The 12,407-nt window shown below is 36.7% G+C and overlaps 1 protein-coding gene across 2 annotated transcripts in view; it reads left to right on the plus strand.

The window, feature by feature from the left end:
- epb41a (erythrocyte membrane protein band 4.1a) overlaps window positions 1-12,407 on the plus strand; it is a 73,331-nt gene that overhangs the window by 42,004 nt on the left and 18,920 nt on the right. Inside the window, exons 13-14 of one of the 2 annotated variants that reach the window (XM_079381795.1) lie at window positions 3,474-3,521; window positions 8,209-8,379. In XM_079381795.1, coding sequence (XP_079237921.1) covers window positions 3,474-3,521; window positions 8,209-8,379 — 219 coding nt within the window. The remainder of the gene's footprint in view (window positions 1-3,473; window positions 3,522-8,208; window positions 8,380-12,407) is intronic. The other variant, XM_079381796.1, reaches the window with a different exon arrangement.

Here is a 12,407-nt window from a genome sequence, read left to right on the forward strand (position 1 = left end):
ATGGTTTAAAAAAAAATGAATACTTTTTATTTGTCAAGACACAACAGTAAAGACAATTAAAAAAATCCACAAAAATATGAAGCTGCACAAAGTGTTTCCAACATTGATAATAATAAACTTTATTAATAATTGACCAGCAAATGAGCATTTCTGAAAGATCATGTGACACTGAAGACTGGAGTAATGGCTGCTGAAAATTCAGCTTGGCATCACAGGAATAAATTACAGTTTTACTGAAAACAGTTATTTTAGATTGTAATAATATTTCACTATATTGCTATTTTTACTGTATTTTGCATCATATAAATGTAGCCTTGGAGAGCATAAGAGATTTGTACCTTAAATACAATGTGAGTCGCTTTGAATAAAAGTGTCAGCCAAATTCATAAATGTAAAATGTAAAAATGCAGTGTTGGATTGGTACCATGTTAAGGTGGGGCTTAGCGAAAGGTCAATTGCAAAAGCAGTAATATGACTTCCAATCATAGATCATCAGCAGATATTTGTGTTAAACTATATATTAGTGCATTCTGACAATATTACATACTATAAGACATACATGAACAGCTGTAAATAAATCACAACCCTTGTGAATCATGCTTTTTTTCACTGGTAAGTGAGTAGCAAAGTAGCTTGTTTCATAAACACTTACATGCTCTCTTCCTTCCCCTCTGGGGTCTGAACAGTCGCCACGGGCGGACACAGAGATGGTGCGCATGAGGAAGGTCAGAGCTCGTTCCGTACGGATATCGCAGCATGAGGACGATGCCATTGTACTCATCATCTCCTCACTGCCCATGTTTTACAACAAAAAGATCATTTTATTATTGGTTTCTCATCTGCTTTGGCTGTATCTTGCTTGCATTTGTATGAGTTTGGCTGTACCAGACAGCACTGTAGCTGTCAGATATGAACCTTTTCAGGCAGCGACAGTGAGTCAGTACAAACTGAGGTTTATGGAATGAGGAAAGTGTTCATTATGAGCGAAGTTCAGATGAACTTTTGCATTGTTATTGTGGCATTTACTCTAGCATGCATTGTCCCCTGTCGTGCTATGTCTTTTACTGTACATAGACAAAATCGTTTTTAGAAGATAAACTGTGTTCTCTTGCTGCAAACCTGAGTTACTCCAACTTTAAAACCAACTGAGATAAATAATAATGGAAAGAAACACTTTAAATCTATACTTTCACTTTAAATACTTTAAATATTCACTTTAAATATAGACTTTCAATTTCTAGAAATTGTTGTTCAATTTCTAGAAATTGCTTGTTCAAATTTAAAGCTTGTTCAAAACTTTAGATCTGTCAACTGAAACATGCTGATAATGTATGACAGAACTGCAGAACAAAATCAATGAGATGTTTGCACTTTAAATACACTACCAGTTAGAGGTTTGGACATACCTGTTTTCCTTAAAAAAACAGACACACACACATCCTGGATGATCCCAGTAGTATATATGTGTATATTGAAAAGGAGAAGGGGCCAAGCACTGAACCCTGCGGTACCCCTATGGTTAGTTGATAACTCATGATCTCCCGAAGAATCGACCTGTAAGGTAGAACTTAGGAGCTTCTCTCCCCTTTTTTGTGCTGCCAAAGTTGGAGATGTTAGAAAAGAGACAGTGTCAAAGGCAGCATACAATTCCAACCAAACGAGGACGGATTAGGTCCTTTCCACCCACAAAGGCTTCAGTCAAGGCTGTATCTGTTGAATGTCCACTTTGTAATCAAGTCAATCGAGTCAAATCCTCACTGATTTGCTGATCCAGCAGATTGTTCTCTGGGAAGAAAGAAGAAAACATCTTGCTCAAGTGTTCTTCGCAGTGAATTGGAGGAGAGACTAGTCTGCAGGTGGTCTGGTATTTAGTGTTGGTTGCACAAGTCGGCTTGAATATGTTGGGAAGAGTGCCAGTGCGTAGTGATGCATTTATGATGGATGTGAGTGGAGGTTAAAGTGTAGGAGAGATGGCATATAAAAGATGGGAGGGAATTGGATCAATGAGGCTGGTGGTAGGATGGTTGGAGAGGAGAACTTTAGAGACCTCTGCCTCCATAAGAGGAGAAGAGAGATTTGCATGTGAGTCGTGGGTGTTTGTTAGTTTGTTGTGTTGAGAATTGCCTGCTGTTGATTGTTACTGTATCTGTGAAAAATGGGCAGTTGTCAGCCATTAGGTAGGATGTGGGAGGGAAGAGGTGAATGCCTCCTCAGTTTGCGATTGTTTGAAATATAGTTGATCTTTTTGTGTAGTTGGATGCTTTTTCAAAGGTAACATTGGCCGAAAAGAAGAAATCAGAGCAATGGGTCTCTTCTAATACAGATAGGCTTTCTAAAGATGTGCTCCCGCCTGACAGCACACGCAGTGTGTCATTCTCCAAACCAGTTGCAACACCTTTCAAACAGGCCTAGACTATACATGATTGGCTACTTTTTTACACAGAACCATGTTAGATAAAGCTGTAACACACAATACATTGCATGTCTAAGACCACCATCACTTGTGGCCTGAGTTGGTTCAGAAATTTAGATAAGCACAACAAAAGATTATTACCAAAATTTAAAATGTACTTTAAAGTAAAACTTGATTTGACCTTATCATAATGTGCACTTTTAAAAAAGTACACTTAATTGTGTTAAGAAACACATGAAAGTACACTTAGTGTTTTATTTCATTATTATTAGTTTTTTTTTTAATATGCTGAAATATATTGAGATTTGAAGTACACTACAAACGCACATTCAATTCAATAAGTACCCTTCTTTTTTCACTAGATCAAAAGCTTTCTAAGACCACCAGAAATGAATATTCAGTCACGTACAATATGTCCAAACATTTGACTGGTAGTGTGGTTTTACAGATTATCACAAAATTATGGATGAAGTCAATGACAAAACAGCTTACAAAAAAAGCCAGTGTTGCTGGGTCAGGATGGTCAGGATCCTGTTTTGATAACACCTGAGAGTTGCACAGCTAATACATAGTGTTTCACCAATAATGGCAAAGAGAAGTTTAATTTTAAACTGATACCTCATTACACTTTCATATCTTTGCCCATTGCACAATTATCCCTGACCTCGCAGTCACCCCTGACCTCTGACCTCTCCTCTCTGCCTAGCTACGGCGGTTCATCCATATTTGATTTGTCTCCATCCCTCCACGTCCCCACACACTGAATGCAACTGCAGAGCAAACTTTAAAAATTACCCAAGAATCATTTCACGACTTTCTCTACGTTCAAAACACTGCCAACTCTATTTTTTCCTGTTCTTCACAGAAAAGAGCTAAGAAAATTGAGGGTGAAACTATTTATATCAGACATAGCAATTTAATGTTGGAGGTTTGTATGGAAACTCTGGAAATGTCTTTTTTTTGCCGCTGCATGTATCACTGCATGAGATTCTGTTTCATCTTGTTTCTTTCTTCATTTTCTCACCGCACTCTCTCTTTTGTGTTTTGGTTTGTTTTGTAGCTTAACCCTAAAGGCTTGGCATGCACTATTTACCTCACTAACTGTAATGCAAGTACTCACTTCTATTTATTCTCTGTTTGTTTAGCACTACTTTATTAAATATATGATTGGGATTTTTATTTTATTTTTTTGCTTCTTTTATAGTTGTTTTTTTATGCAAAATTGAGCCGATCCACATATGTAGCCAGTAGTTGGATCGCATAAAAAAAGCTTTTTAATGAGTAACATTTTGTGTAAATATTTTATTGAAGCAATGTTAGATGCCTTTTAGAGCATGTTAGGCTCTTAGCACGAATGCCTTTTGTTTAATTTTTACAGTAGACTCTATGCCTGTTCTGATCTACCTTTTCTAAATATTTCTAATGGGCTTTTCACACTTGAAATGAATAACCCAGTTATAACCCTCTGTTATCTTGTTTTTTGTTCACAATGTTCACATTATTAAATCTTGGGTATTCAAATTTCTAGAATTATCCTTCTGGTTTGGCCTATAAATTGATGTCATGGCTAAACCACTACAAGCAACAAGTAAAGCATGTGTACAGAGCTGTCCACTTGTGAAATTGTCACCACATAAATCTGCTAATGTACAAAAATAGCAATAACGCGGTCTCTTATATCTAGATAACCTTTTATCTGTCACCATTTAACATTTTTAATGCTTTCCCTGGGACACTGAAACTAAACAACAGTTGTATGAAGCGCATGATATTTAATCAAGGACTTGTTGTTTAGTTTACAGTGGTTTTTAATTGCTAAACTGCTTGCTGTAACGTTCTAGCACCACATTGTTTCATGCGGTTTGGCACTAGAGATTGGAGTTTAAAACAAGATTTCATGACTCAGGGTTAAAGCGACCTTTAGCCTGGGTCAAAAAACATGTTTACCCGGGGTTAAACATACTGTGACAAGCCCATAAATATACTGAAGTCTACTGTTTAGAGAGATATATAATCATTGGCTGTCCAATTAGCTTGCTAATGCATGTTTGTATTGTTTTATTTGTTACCAGATCACATAACTATAATATTACTGATTTGTAGTGTTACAAAGTTCACAGTCTGTACAGCCTGTCCCAGTCATATATTTACATAGTTACTACAAAGGCTGTTTCCACTGTTGTGAGGTCTGATGAGTCTGATAATGAGTCTGAAAACCAGATGGATTCTGTGACATTAACCCCTTCATCTACCCACTGATCTCTTCTCTAACCCTGTGACCTCTGTATCTAACCAAACCTCATATATAACACTACGTGTCCATCACATACACTATCATTATATTAAGTGTTTAAGATTGCTGTTGGTGTTTGAGCCAAGCACTGTTTTGCTTTGTTTCATAAATCAGCAGGCATGGGTCAAATATCCATCATATGCTGCAGTGACAGCATATGATTTATTTAGTACACTAGTTTTGCATTGATATAGACCGGGTCTTTGGAACAGCTTGTGTAGAGATCAGAATCTAGTCATTTGACCCATGTCTGAGCCCAGGCTTTGTTCACACTGGAGGTTGAACGGTTCATTTTAAAACTTCTGAAGTGCTCACATGATCACCACCTCATCTCTGTCCGCTTAATAACAAATTAGCATTTAGAAGAGTTTAATTAATGATTTAAAAACAGATTTTTTTTTTCACAAACCACAGTGAGCTGCTTACCAGACTAGCTTTTTAAAGTGCCCCTATTATTGGTTATGAAAAGTTCATATTTTGGTTTTGGGAGTCCCCAGCAACAGGTTGACGTGCCGCTAATCTGCGGTGATTGGTCCGATTGGTCTCATTTTCATCTCATCTTGCCTGTAATGCCTGATAAGGCAGCATTTGGGAGTGCAGTGCTGGTTTGTGTACAGCGTTACCGGGGAAATAGCTATTTTTACCGCTCCAAAAACGCCACCTAGTGGCAAAGAAGGAATTTTTATTTTCATTCAGATCAAAGCGAAAAGACCAACAAGTGGGTGGGCAATATGCTAATGTTTCATGTTGACTTCAACACAAACGGCTTGGGATTCATTTTAAAAACGACTCGTTTCAATGATTCAGTGTCGACTCTTTCTTTTTAGAGACAATAACTTTATACACGGTTCACTTTCAGATTTAAAACTTTGCAGGATGTTTTCATTCATACACTGCATGATAGGTAATTTTCAAAAATCCATAATAGGGGCACTTTAAGTAAGCTCCAGCAAATCCATACAAAATAATGCTACTTAATTTGATTGTTATAGAGCTGATATTATCATGTTGCTAAGCTATAGACACATATTGTTTAATACATATTGAAAAACTTATTGCAATGCATTCCTGGAATTCCTTTTTTGGAAATGATATATAGAATGTTACCTTAAAATTGTGCCAAACAAGGTATCTGTGGAGGTAGAATATTGTTGCTATAGCCGAATATACACTTTGGTTTTTACATGTATGCTAGGCTATGTGGACAGTGCGTGTGATGCGAATTTTAACAGTAGCATTGTACTGTACATATGCACCAAGATTTTTCTAACCATGCATACTCTGTACACTCAACTCGTGCATTCACTTTAAATTATTTGGTCCACAAGGTGCAACAGTAGCTGTGATTTAACAACAATAATAGATGTCTGTTTGATGAGGATAATAAAAGATACCAACACAACTCTAGTTTAAACGAGTACAGATATATTTTTATCCCTTATACCTTATGGAAAGAAAAAGCGCAGACACTGGTCAAAGATTTCAAACTTTCTCACTTACTTGTGTAGAGGAGACGACTTTAACGATGTCGCTCCAACATGGTGGCTCGCTAGCTAGATAGCTAGGTGGAAATTTGGAAAATAAATGTCTAATAAATGTTTTATTTCCGCTTTAAAATTTCTAGCTTAGCAGCTCACTAGGGTTTGGTACAAATCCATAGTGTCTTAACTATACCACAATACTTTTCATTTGTTATTAGTTTGCCACATAGCAGTTTCAAGCTACTAACCTATGATCTTAAATGTTACACACTTGTATCTTGTAACTTCAATGATGCTTAAAGGGATAGTCCACCTAAAAATGAAAATTCTGTCATTAATTACTCACCCTCATTTCATTCCAAACCTGTAAGACCTTCGTTCATCTTCAGAACACAAATGAAGATATTTTTGATGAAATCCTAGAGCTTTCTGGCCCTGCATAGACAGCAAGGGTACTACGAAAGGTAGTAAGGACATTGTTAAAATAGTCCATGTGATGTCAGTGGTTCAACCGTAAGGTTATGAAGCTGCAAGAATACTTTTTGTGTGCAAAGAAAAGAAAGCACTGAACTTTTTTTTACAATCAGAGGAATTGTAAACGACATGAGGGTGAGTAATTGATGGCATAATTGTGGGTGAACTATCCCTTTAAAAGGATTAGGTCAAAAATTAAGGACACAGACAAATCTTGACATTGTTTATTTTTAAGTGTCAGCTGTCAGTCTGAAGTATATGATGAGGGATGGTTTGTCATGAGAGTGTTTCGTTCTCACAGATGTTCTGTTGGGCACCAAGACACAGATCTGTTTTATTTCCAAAGTCTGTAGTCATGTGAATAAAGATCAGCTGATCTCTCTCTCTCTCTCGAGCTCATTAATCACAATCTGTCTGTGCATACATGGATCATTTGTTTTCAGCAATCACAAAGCCTCCTCTCCGACTTGAATATTCATAGCCTCACAGTGTCTGAGCACATCTGATTACCTGATGCCACTGAGCCGAGATGATGGGAGACAAATCAGGCTGCAGCTGATGAAAAAAAGAGGAACATGCAGTTAGAAGTAGAAAGAAGAGACCTGTGTCTTGGTGGCCAATGGCCGATCTGTTGAATGGCTTTGTGTGTGTCATTCACGCGACTGAAAATAAAGTGACTAGGGATGGGGATCACAGGAAGTATACTGATTTTGGTTCCTTTAACTATATAAAATGTACTATAACAATTCAGTAAGTGAATTGTTTGGTGAATTCAAACCCATTATAAACCCATGTGTTCAAGACTGACTTGAGAGTTTTTTGACTGATTCATTAAAAATAACTGGTTGAGTCATTCACACCTACACTGGTTACATTGTACTTGATGTTTTTGATGTTTCGTGCAACATTTGATGTTTCGTGCAACAATGTTTCTAGTTATTGTTGTTGTATTATTTTGTGTACACTCTTAAAAATAAGCATTCTTTATTGTCATCTATGCTGAAGAACCTTTACCATCCATGGAACCTTTCAATTGCACAAAAGGTTCTTTAAAGTGGAAAAAGGTTCTATTAAGAACTGTTCACTGAAGGTTCTTTGAGGAACCCAAAATTGTTCTTCTATGGAATCACTGCAAAAACTCTCTTTTGGAATCTTTATTTTTAAGAATGTAGCTCATATTCAGTTTAGACTGCAACCTCACAACCAACTCTAGATGGGATCTTTTGACATTCAAGAATTGTTAACGGAACCAAACATCTTGAAATCATGCAGTAAAAATAGTTGATTCCCAACCCTAGATGTGATGCCCCTGAGATAGTTTGGGGTAAAACAGTGATTCGTGTCAGATCATTTTACTAATGAGATGTCTTCATTGGATTATTTCCCCTCTCTTAATTTCTTCATCTGTCCTTCATCTTCCTGTGCTCTCTCTTTTTATCTCAATTTTGCTATCGGTTCCCAAATTTCTCTTCTGCTATCCTCTTTTTTTTTTCTTTTGACCTTTTTGGTGTGCTTTTTCTCTGCCTGGACCTCTCTTTCTCTCTCAGGATGTGGAAAAGACACAGACAGAAATCATGCGTCATTACACCAGTATCAGCGAACTCAAGCGTAGCTTCATGGAGTCCGTGCCTGAGCCCAGGCCCAGCGAGTGGGACAAGCGTCTGTCCACCCACTCGCCCTTCCGGACCGCCAGCATCAACGGCCAGCTGCAGCCCGACGTGAGTACTGGGGTTAAAGGTTACACGTCACTGTTGGATTTTAGAGCCTTTGTATGCCTTTTTCTTAAAGATTGGGAAAGTCTTGATGATAGACTGCTGGCTTCATGAAATGGAGGTAACTTTGGCCATCCACTGGTGTTTAGCTGCGCAGCATATTGACAGGGTTTCATGTCAATGCAATGATGACTTTTGGGGAAGAACTAGTGACTGTTTTTTCCAAAGTTTGCAAAAAGTGGCATCACATCTTTGAAGGATACTTAGAGTTGGTTAACTGTGAGTAAACTGGATATCAATGAACAATGGGTATATTCTGCTTTCTTTTCTGAGTTATCTCTGTTTTGAACTTTTGGGTGGATTTCAGTGCTGTTTTCTGTGACTGCTGAAACATTGCCCGTTTCTCGCTCTCATCATTAATGTCATCATTAACTGTCGAATTTCAATTCCAATACTTGGGAACGCAAGTACAGAGGACACATGAAAGTGCCCGTATGTGTTCTTGAAATCGAGGACGCATCGAATGCAGACTTGAGAGAATCGAACTGTTAGAAATCCCAGAAGATGCTGCGGGCGGAAGACGGACGGAGGCCTGTAAGCTTTAAACTTCTCGTTCTCGCTTAAGAGATTCCCGCTGCAAGCACGCAAATACATGATGACTTGTGAAAGTAAATATTTGTCATTTTGTTTTGCATAATTTTAATGAAGTGAGAAAGCCTTTCATACTTTTTATTAGCATATTAAAAAGAATATGTAACATTATACAGGTACATCTCAAAAAATTCGAATATCGTGAAAAGCGTTTTTGTAACTTATTTCAAAAAGTGAAACTTTCATATATATTTTACATTCATAACATGTAAAGTAAGACATTTCAAAAGTTTTTTTGTTTTAATTTTGATGATTAAAGCTTACAGCTCATGAAAGTCAAAATCCAGTATCTCAATATATTAGAATATTTGTATTTGAGTTTCATTAAACGACCATCCCTACAGTATAAATTCAGTGTATCTCTTCTTCTTTGAAACCACAATAATGGAGAAGATTGCTGACTTGGCAATGATCCAGAAGACGAACATTGACACCCTCCACAAAGAGGGTAAGTCACAGAGGGTAATTACTGAAAGGTGTGGCTGTTCACAGAGTGCTGTATCAAAGCATATTAAATGCAAAGTTGACTGGAAGGAAGAATTTGGGTAGAAAAAGGTGCACAAGTAACAGGGATGACCGCAAGCTTGAGAATACTGTCAAGCAAAGCTGATTCAAACACTTGTGAGAGCTTCACGAGGAGTGGACTGAAGCTGGAGTCAGTGCATCAAGAGTCTCCACGCTCAGACGTCTTCAGGAAAAGGGCTACCAAGCCACTTCTGAACCAGAAACAACGTCAGAAGTAGGGCTGTGCAATGAATCGAAATTCAGTTTCGATTTCAGCCTCCAACGATTATGAAAATACAGTAATCGAGATAAAACGATTATTGCGCCCCCATTCCGCCCCCTTCCCAGAAGTGTGTTTTCGTTCCTCCATTAAAGCCCAATTTCACGTGCAAATCAGTAAAATCACGTAACGAGACTTTTGCAAAATGGGACGTGCTTGATTTAAGTTGATTAGATTTATTTATGTTTTAAAAGCGTGAAAGAGAACTCGGGAAGATGTATGCGCTCAGAGACAGAACACAACACTGTTTAGCGCCTAAACAGTCAAATACAAGCAAAAATGTGTCAAAATGCAGCGCTTAGTGATTATTCACGTAATCCCTTATCTGTTATGTAATAAATGAACGTAAAGAGTTGAGAATGAAAATACGTGTGCAACGGTAAATTGGATCTGTGCGGCTCTTAAAGTGACAGCGGGCTATATTCCTGCTGCCGACTGTGTGCTTTATATTAATCAAACAACAAAAGACAAATTCAAAATCACTCCCTGCTCGTGACTAAAGGGCTTTTGTAGCTTTAATTAGAAACAAAGGAAGTTTAATTCTTACAGTGAAGACTATGCTGTTTTATTTTACATTAGGTTATTCAATTTTTCTAGTAGGCTGTTAACTGAATAGCTACTTTAGACTTGCATTAAAAAACTTAAAGCACAGTTTGTTTCATTTGTATATTTTATTCTATTGTATTCTTTTGCTTTTTTTTATTACTGGCATTGTATTCCTTTGCTTTTCATAACTGGCAGTTTAATTATTTTCAATAATTTTGAGGATATTTTTTATTGTTTTTTTTTTTTAACTAATATTAGTTCTGGTGTTCTGCTTAGGTACTGAGAATTGTGACATTTCACTGGTCTCTAAAATGTAAATGTCATAGCAACCTTATTTACAGAAAATATATATTTGATATATATCACTATCTTTAAATAAATCTTTCATATAAATTTTTGCTCATGTGGCCCACTAATAATCATTTTAAATAATCATGATTACTATATTGACCAAAATAATCGTGATTATGATTTTTGTCATAATCGAGCAGCCCTAGTTAGAAGCATCTTACCTGGGCTACGGAGAAAAAGAACTGGACTGTTGCTCAGTGGTCCAAAGTCCTCTTTTCAGATAAATTTAAATTTTGCATTTCATTTGGAAATCAAGGCCTGGAGTCTGGAGGAAGAGTGGAGAGGCACATAACCCAAGTTGCTTGAAGTCCAGTGTGAAGTTTCCACAGTCAGTGATGATTTTGGCTGCCATGTCATCTGCTGGTGTTGGTCAACTGTGTTTTATCAAGTCCAGAGTCAATGCAGCCGTCTACCAGGAGATTTTGGAGCACTTTATGCTTCCATCTGCTGACAAGCTTTATGGAGATGCTGATTTGCTTTTCCAGCAGGACTTTAGCACCTGCCCACGGCACCAAAACCACACTTCCAAGTGCTTTGCTGACCATGATAATACTGTGCTTGATTGGCCAGCCAACATGCCTGACCTGAACCCCGAATCTATGGTATATTTTCAAGAGAAAGATGAGAAACAGTTGATCCAACAATACAGACGAGCTGAAGGCTCAATAGTGCCTCAGCAGAGCCACAGGCTGATCGCTTTCATACCATTCCTCACTGATGCTGAGTTTGTGCTCAACGAGCCCCGACCAAGTACTGAGTGCATAAATGAACATACTTTAAAGAACTTGAACATCTCTGCTTTGCAAATCCTTTTTTTGATTGATCTTAGGAAATATTCTAATATTTTGAGATACTGGATTTTGACTTTCATAAGCTGTAAGCTCTAATTTAAAAAAATTTCAATTTTCAAACTTTTGAAATGTCTTACTTTACATGTAATGAATCTAAAATATATATGAAAGTTTCACTTTTTGAAATAAGTTCCAAAAAATGCAGTTTTTTACGATATTCTAATTTTTTGAGATGTACCTGTACATAGCCTAATCATTTTCACAAATACATGCGGTAAAAAGCTATAAAATATGAAAATATTGTCTATAATAACATGAAATGAATGTTTTAAAAGCATTATGGCATTTGTTTGTGATGTTATTGTGCATTGCGTGCTGCTGTCTGCTCCTTATAACCTGCTGGGACTGCGTTCTGTGTTCTCGCGTCCTTCCGAGTTCGTTCTTTCAAGGAAGCCTGGCATGACTTCACAAGGTCTCCAGGTCTCAAGTCCATTCTTTGAGAATTGAGTCCGGAATTGAGAAACAGACCCAATTTGCATTTTCAATATATTTTCTGTTTCTTTTTTATAATTGTGGTATCATCAGAGTGTTTATAAATCGCCAGCCTCAAAATGACACATTAAAAAAGTCACTTTATATGTAAGTTAGCCTGTCTTTTCCTGTGTAAATTTATAATTTTTTCATAATTAAATTATTTATTTTAGTTTTATAGTTTCATTATTATTATCATAGCTTTATTTATACATTATTTACTTGATTTAGCTTTTACTTTTATATTTTCTGTTTTCATTTGAATTTTAGTTTAATATTTAATACTCTTGAATAATAATGTGCTTTTGTCATTTTTATGTGGTTTTTTATATCTGTTAATGTCAATTAACTAATATAATTATTTAATAGTTTTATTTTTC

Source organism: Barbus barbus, assembly GCF_936440315.1.
Source record: "Barbus barbus genome assembly, chromosome: 27".
In the NCBI taxonomy this organism is placed as follows: Eukaryota; Metazoa; Chordata; class Actinopteri; order Cypriniformes; family Cyprinidae; genus Barbus; species Barbus barbus.